Here is an 8,478-nt window from a genome sequence, read left to right on the forward strand (position 1 = left end):
TTCATGTCTGTATTTATTTTCGGCTACGAAATGAAAACTTAAAAATAAAGGAATAAAAGCGAAAAAGAAAAGCAAAGTCACAAAAATCGAAATATTCAGTTGTCCTCATTTCGCTGTTTTCAATATGGCTGGGGTTGCGGCCGCCAAGACGTCATGTTTGTAACAAGTATCATCAGCAATGAGTGTGTGTCTTGTCCGCACCGTGATGTACAAGAACGTTTTCAATTCAATTTTTTTATTTTTTTTAATTTTTTTTTTCTTATAGTCACTCTTGACTGTTTGAATACTTGCCCGTTTATCTGTCTGCCCGTCCCTGTTCGTCTGTCTTGTCATTATATTTTATGCTGTTTGGCATGAAATGTCTGCATGCTTTTCTCTCTTTTCCTCATTCGTCCCTTTTATGTTTTTACCATTTTTGTTGTTGTATTCTATTGCCGGTTTTGTTTTGTTTTGCTTGCTCATTCTCAGTTGGTAACATTTTCCTTTAGCGTTGCATGCAACATCAATTTCTTGTTTTATATTTTAAGGTAAACGTAAATACACGGACACGGCACACGAAGGAAGCAACAAATGCGTACGCTTTGAGCTCCATGATTCTCCCCACCACACGGAGTTTCACAAAAGTCAAGTCATTTATCGTACACCAAAATGCAAAATGCACATCAAGAGCGCGGTCGCAAAAAGCAAAAATTGTGAAAAAAGCAAACAAGAGAAAAAAAAATAAATAAATAAAAAAAAAAGACGGAGAAAACAAACTAAGGTACCCAAGCTCATTTGCATCTTGGCTCGTTTGCTACGCTTGTTGGCATTGCTATTGTGCCAAAAGGTTCTTTATGACCACGGCTTTTGTCTCGTTCATTATTTGGCTGCTCCGGCTACCTTGTTTGTTCTGTTTTGTACTGGGTGTCAGAATGTCTTCATGTCCGTCCGTCAGTCTGTCAGTCCACCTGATCGTCTTTCCCCTTTTTCATTCACCCGAGACCAAACCCCTTATGTCTGCTTGACAACCAGTCATTTTATCATCATTTGTTGGCTGCAGTTGTTGGATATCGCGTTTATCGGGCTGTTATTGTAATGAGTTTTCCGTTTCGAACTATTCGTTTCGTTTTTCGTGTATAGTTGTCCTACGCTGCGATATCATAAAAAATGCCAAAATTGATAGCTGTCTGTTTTTCTGCCTACCATTTGAAGCAGTTGAATGGTCATTTAAAATGATTGACTGTAAGCAAAACAATATGAACCGTAAAGGGAAGAGCAATAAAAGTAACAACAAAATTTTGATTTCTTTCTTCCATTTCTTTCAGTACATACATATTGTGAGGCATTATTTGGCGCATTCATTGGTGTTCCATTGGAGGTCATATACTCTAATCTATACTAAATACCTAAATATGCACAGCTACTGTGCGTGAAGAATTCGTCGATGAACCTCCTGCCGATGACTGTGTGTTGGCACTTCTTGGGCTTGGACATGGTGGGAGCGGCAAGCTTTGGTGTTGTATGCTGCTCTGGCTATTAGGTAAAGGCATTGATTGCAGTGGCGGCCCACTTGGACAAGGAGGATTCATTAGCATGGTTGATTGCTGTGCCGGATTGCTGGCGTTTCGATTGTGATTCTGACGGCTGGCATTAATATTATGATGCATTTGCGAGCGAAAACTCGCATGTTGCAGGTGATGTTGTTGTAACTGAGCTTGTGGATGCATATGATGTAAATGATGCGTTTGCAGGTGATGATGGTGTGGTGCTATTGGCATATGAACAGCGCCTGTACAGTGTTGACCAACCGCATGAAGCCGGCGTTGATTGTTGGGTACGTCCGGCAGAGCGAATCGTAACTTCTCCCAAAATAGCTTATCACCCCATTGCAAATATGCATTGGTCTTAAGGTACAATCTTAAATCGGGATCAAGATCTTTCTGTGGCACCTCACCCAACACTATTACAATTAAACGTTTTCTTCGATCCCTTAATACTGACTGATGCGCTGATTTGAATTCAAAACGACACCATTCCGATTTAATGAAATTTTCTGAGAGCAGCATTATTGTGCGTCTTGATGTGTCGATAGCCTGTACAATAGCATCAGCCATATAGCCGCCGACTGGAAAGTCTCGACTTTGCAAACACAATTTGTAACGAGTTTCGCCTTGTTCGAGTAAAGGAGCTAACTCTTCCGTAACAAATGCTTCATCTTTCGTACTGTACGAGATGAATGCATCAAAAAGTTTTTCACGTTCATTCTTGTCCATGTCTTTGTTTCCATTATAAAAGAGACGTATACCAAAACGAGAATGACACCACACGCGCATCTCTTGACGAAATATGAACACTAGTAGCGTACAGATAATCACAAACACAAATCCGGTTAATATGGCAACTAAGATTGGCACATAGTCATGCATCGGTGGTTGCGAGAGAATCATTTTAGTTGAAGTCATGTTGCCGTTGATTATGATGTTATCGTTGATGTCGCCATTGAGGAGACCGTTAGCGCCATTAGCACCTAGTAAATGTTGTTGTAATAAACCACTGCATGCCAAATAACGCGTGTTGCCCTCTTTAAGTATTTCCGGACTAAGATACAGAGTAAACTGTTCAATGGGTTGTTGCGTGAGAGATGTGATGTTAATGCCCACAGTGCCATTGCTGCCAGCGAGAGCTGAGCAACGTAGCTTTTGTTTGTCTTGCACTGATTCATAGCGACTCATGTAGTCACGGAATTTGTCGACAAAAGCACAATTGCATGACCAAGGATTGCCCGACAAACGCAATTCATTTAGATAAGGTGGTAGAAAGTTCCATATTGCAAACTCAATAATTAGATTGTGGTCTAAGCGTAATATTTTTAAGTGGTACAAATGCGTGAATGTTAGTGAGTCGATCGTCGAAATAGAATTGTGTTGTATGTAAAGTTCTTGCAAGTTATCGAGGCCTTGGAATTCGTTACCATTCAAGTTACGTAAATCGTTGTGATTTAGTTGTAATACTTCTAACTCCAGTAGACCGTAAAATGTACGGTTATGAATCATTTCAATACGAGAATGGTTTAAATGCAAAACCTTCAAGCGTTTGCGACCAATAAAGGCATGACTAGACAATTCTTTGAAGTTGTTACCGTCCAAGTACAGTTGTGTGGAATCCATCGGTATGTGGGATGGCAATTCGCGATCATAGGCAGAGCGCGAACAGTCAACAACATTAGATGTCCACGACTGGTCGTGGTAGCAAGCACAACGTTCGGGGCATTCCATTTTGCAATCGCAGGCATAAAAGTCACAGCAGTGGCACAGAGCAAAGCAATGCGTCTCATACTTACACAAGAACTCATTCGATTTGGCTTCGATGAGTGGCACATGCGTTTTACCCCGTGCGTAGGCTAACTTGCAGTAAATTTGATCCAAATCCATAAGCTTTGGTTGCGTGCGCGATTCAACGTTCACCTTTTGTAACCAATCGAGATTGCAATCGCACTGAAAGGGATTGTGTCCTATGTAAAACTCTGGAATGTCACGGTCATCGGGTATGGGGGAAAGACGCAACGCATTTGGCTCTAGCGTTGTAAGTTTATTACGTATGAGATCGACTCTGGTGAGATTCGGCTTTTTGAAGAACGTATATGGCTGTATTTTACTAATGAGGTTATCGTTCAAATATAAAACTTCAATGCTGTTTGGTATAGAGCCTGCTGTTATTTCGCTAAGCAAATTAGAGCTAGCATCGAAAGTGGTCAAGCTCAGTTCATTTTCAATTTCAAAGTAATTGCCCAACTGAGTAATGCGATTGGCGCGCACATCCAACCATTGCAAACCAGTGGGAATGTGTGAATAATCAAACTTCTCTAGTCGGTTGTCTGATATGTTAAGCCAAACTAAATTTGGCAAGTCTGTAAAAAGTCCCGCTATATTTTTCAAATGATTGCTATCCAAACGTATGGCCTGCAGCTGCGTGTTGCGATGCAGAGCGCCAGCCTCAATGCCTTTAATTTTGTTGCCAGACAAATTTAGTATCTGCAATGAAGTCATGCGATCAAACACACCACGTCTTATGTAGTCGATGGCGTTTTCAGTGAGACGCAAGCCGTACAGGTTTTCCATTACTGTTATGGATGTGTTTTCAATGGTCACGATTAAATTTTCACCCATATCGAGAGTTTTCAACAATGGCACGTAGGAAAGTGCATCGGGTACACTTTGCAGTTTATTGCCGTTGAGATGTAGGTCCTGTATGCTAGAGCAATTCTTAAATGCTTGCGTGTCTATTTTTGCAATGCGATTATAGTCTAAGCTCAATACCAAGATGCCATATAAACCACGAAAAGTACTCTGGCCAACAGTGGATATTCGGTTATTAGAAAGGATGAGCGTATGCAGGTTAGTTAAATCATTGAAAACGCCATCAGGGATATGATCAATGTAGTTTTCTTCTAGTTTTAGTATTTGCAGGCTAATCAAAGCACGAAAAATATTTGCTTCCAGTTTGCTAATTTTATTGGACGACAAATCGAGTGACATTAATCGTTTGAGGCCGACAAACGTAGCTGAATTAACCCACTGAGAATTAAGTTCATTTGCTGATAAATCTAAGACGAGTAAATCAGCTAATTCACTAAACAGTCCAGGAGCCAATACATTGATGCTATTGTTTTTTAAATACACATTTTTAACAAACTTGGCTTCAGAAAACAGTTCGGGTGGTAAAGAAGTGAGACGATTTTCTGATAAATCTACCACTTGCAGAGAAACTAACCCTTCGAAGGCTCGATCAGCGATGAAATTCATACCATTGCGAGCTAAATTCAAGTTTGCCAAACGACTCAAACCTGAAAAAATCGCCGAAGGAAGATTGGCAATTTTATTATGACTAAGATCGATGCTTGTTAACGAAGAACCGCATATACGTGATTTACGTGTGCTTAGCGAGGCACTAAAGTGAAAATTTCCAATATCTTGTATTTCATTGTTCGATATATTTAAATGCTTGAGAACTTTTAACGGGCATATCATACCGTCAGGTATAAGCCAGATATTATTGAGACTAAGATCTAAACGATCTAGCTGCCGGAACTCATTAAAGCTGGTGGGCGAAATATCCAGAGACATAGTCGACCAATCGCCATTGTGGGTGCGTATCGTTAAATTACGTAAGTCTTGAAGGCCACGAAACGAACCATCAGTTAAGTTTCCTAACTTACAGTACTCTATGGTTAGTGCACGCAACTCCACCAATGATCGAAAACTGTCTGGACTTAGGCTGCTTTGAAAGAACAGAGCATCATTGCACTCTAACCGCAATCGTATAGTATTTTGTGGTTGAATGACACTAAAGTTCGTGTTCTCAAGTTCCGAGTTTATTGTACGCAAATGACAGACAAGCGTTATGTCATTTTCGTTCGAACCGGACCAGCGACATTCATCTGGTGCTTGATACAAGACAGTTTTACTCAAAGCACCACCGAATACCGGTATAATAAACAAGATTAGCACTGATAGGACGATTTTCATTAGGAAAATCATTTTTTTCATTTTGATTGATACAATTTTTGCACAACTCTCGGTTTTCAAATGATATGCACGCTAATAATAATTATGATCATAAAAATTGAAATACTATGAAAATGATAATAACACACATGGATTAAGGAATTTTTGCACATATATTTCCTCTTTTTTTTTTTTTTTTTTTTTTTTTTAATTTTAAAAAAACACATTTTGGTTTTCTGGGTTTATTTTTTTTTTTTTTTTTTTTTTTTCGTTTCCTCTTTTTAAGGATTTATATATTTATTCGTTAATTTTCTTCTTTTTTAACAATTTTTTGCAATTTGACTTAATTTCAAACACCAAGCAATGTTACAGCATTGTAATCAAACGAGACGCGCAACCGTAATCCAATGGGTCTATATAGCGAACGTAACGCTTATTGAATATATTTGTTAATAAAAATAAAAGTAGATCTTTTTAGTTGGATAAAAAAATTTTTTTTTGTGGTTTAAAAAAAAAAAAATTTTTATTTAATTTTATCCGTTACTAATCCAAAGTACGTGCGATCTACTCGATATCTTCTCATCAACTGAGTGCTCAAAACTTGCACAAGCGACAACCTAGCAATTGTGTGAACATCAATTAAATTGAGCACCTATCGCTGGTTGTCGTACATTTCCACGAGAAGATCATGCTAGCCAGACGAAAGAAACGAAAAATTAGATGAGTGAACGAAAGAGAAGAGCTGATTGTTTTACTACCCTAATGCCTGATTTGAGTGAGAGTGGCAAGGAGAAGTCAAATAATTTGGGAGCCATTCTGATAATTTCAATTGCTTGTTATGTATGTTCGGGGAGAGAGTGTTTGCTGCTTCAATAGGCACTCAGTGAACTTGTATGGGTTTCTGGGTACCTTGTGTGGGTTTTGGTAAACACGCATACATGCTTTTTTGATTTTGTATTCATGCAGTCTAAAGAAACGTTATGTTTACGTTACTACATCAACAGTCTTTGATGGTAAACTTCAACAGGCAGCATAACTAAAATGCAAAATATATGAAAAAGAAAAAAATAAGAAGAAAAATTAAACTCTTAGTGCATCAAGCCATTGACACAAGTTATACCGGTTTGGCCAGTTTTCTTCGATTGCTGCCGTTTTATTATATGTTGGTTTACGGTATGCGTAGCTGAGAGGAAAATGAAATGTTTATGTCAAATAGAGTAAATTCTTGTCTCAGAAACTTTTGTCACAGTGTGAATTTTTTAAGAGCATTATTTCATTTTCAATTTCTACTATTATCTATACTTAGGAGTGTATGATGCATGAGAACAAACCAGTAAATTAGTAAAAGTGCTATTAGCAATAAAATCATGAATTATTTTCAAATTGAATTTCGAAGCCTTCCTCTTTTCCTATGTATATATATGATTAATCCACTTTATTAATCCAATTTAAGTTTAATCCTTTCGGTATTTGCAAAGAGTAAAAAGTTGCTTATATAAAAGTTTCAGATATCAACAGACAATATGTTTGCATGCTTGCATGTTTATATATCTGCATATTTACCGTCAGCAATAATTTGTATATGAATTTTAAATTGGTATGCGTTCCATTGCGTTTCTTTTTATCTTTTATTTATATTTGATAGGATTTAAAAGTTGCTTTTTACAGCATTTTTTTTTAAAAAGACTTTTTCTCCTTCCATGGATCAAGAGAAAAAAGAAATTCTTTTAAGTTATCTCTCGCTAAACTAGTTGTTAGCAAGAGCGAAGGGTTTGAGTGCATACTAATCATAAAACAAATAATTCTCTTAACATATCTCTTGAGAGAAACTCAAGCAAATTTTCGATCTCTCTTACTCTTCGAAATTGAATGGATGTTAAGAGTATGTGATATCTTTAGAGACAAATTAAATAAAAGGAATTCATTTTGTTTTTATTCTTTTTTTTTCCGTTTGTTTTGTTTTTTTTTTTTTTTTTTTGTTTTGTTTGTACAAAACCATAAAAGTTCATAACATACCTTGTCTCACACCATAAGGAAATGCTTTGAAAATATATTGCGGCGCACTGAGGTTTATTTGGAGCAGAACATGTTTATGTTAGATCAATTTTCGCGATTTTCACAATTGTTATTGCGCTAACTTCTAAGTTAATATCTCAAATTTCACTGTGAGAATAATTTTGAAATTAAAGAAAATGAAAAGAAACTAATATTAGAAACACGTAAGGAATTTATGTTCGCCTTAACGCGGCTCTTCTTTACCGAACATTTTTATCGAGTATGTGAAAAGTGCAACGTGTACTTATTATTGGAGGCGCGTTAGTTCGCTGACAACTTTTTCACTGATATTTTAGATAGTACATATACATATATAAGTTTTAGATAGTATATATATATACATAGGTGTATACATATACATTTACATGTGGACATCTGCTACTTGTTTAAAATTATTAGCAGCAACATTTTGAAATTCTCTTCTATTTCGATTTTCAGAATTCAAATAGATGTGCGGAGATCAGGTCAGTCTTGCGCTTGTCGAATTCGAGGAGCTCTTACGGATATTACCGAATTATTTCAAAAGTAGATACGGAATATACACGTTTATATAATTTTATATGGAATGTAAATATATATATATATATACATATATATATATATATGTATATATATACAGATATAATCTGTATGGTACAATTTTAGTCTGCCAGCGCACAACATCTTATGTATTAGTTATGTGGTCAGTCGTCAAATTTCAGAATTTTATTTTCCATACACCCGATCGAGTTTGGATTTAAAAAAAAATCTTGTTTTCTATAAAAGATAAACCGAATATATCCGATAAGCATTAAATCGTATCGAAATATGCAAAGAAAGGAAACTTCTTAATGCTTCCAAGCGCAAGACGATAATCAAAATATTCTTTATTCCTATTTATACCCCACACCACTTGTGATACAGAGTTTATGAACGAGCTGACGTATGTAAGATGCAGATG

At 36.7% G+C, this 8,478-nt stretch overlaps 1 protein-coding gene across 1 annotated transcript; it reads right to left on the minus strand.

Moving 5' to 3' along the window:
* Window positions 1-248: 248 nt before the first annotated feature.
* Window positions 249-5,650, minus strand: LOC119631421 (toll-like receptor Tollo). Its single transcript, XM_038023600.1, has one exon. The coding sequence runs from the start codon at window positions 5,523-5,525 to the stop codon at window positions 1,386-1,388; it is 4,140 nt and encodes a 1,379-aa protein (XP_037879528.1). The 5' UTR covers window positions 5,526-5,650; the 3' UTR covers window positions 249-1,385.
* Between the last annotated feature and the right edge of the window lie 2,828 nt (window positions 5,651-8,478).

Source organism: Glossina fuscipes, unplaced genomic scaffold (assembly GCF_014805625.2).
Source record: "Glossina fuscipes isolate IAEA_lab_2018 unplaced genomic scaffold, Yale_Gfus_2 1, whole genome shotgun sequence".
Classification (NCBI taxonomy): domain Eukaryota; kingdom Metazoa; phylum Arthropoda; class Insecta; order Diptera; family Glossinidae; genus Glossina; species Glossina fuscipes.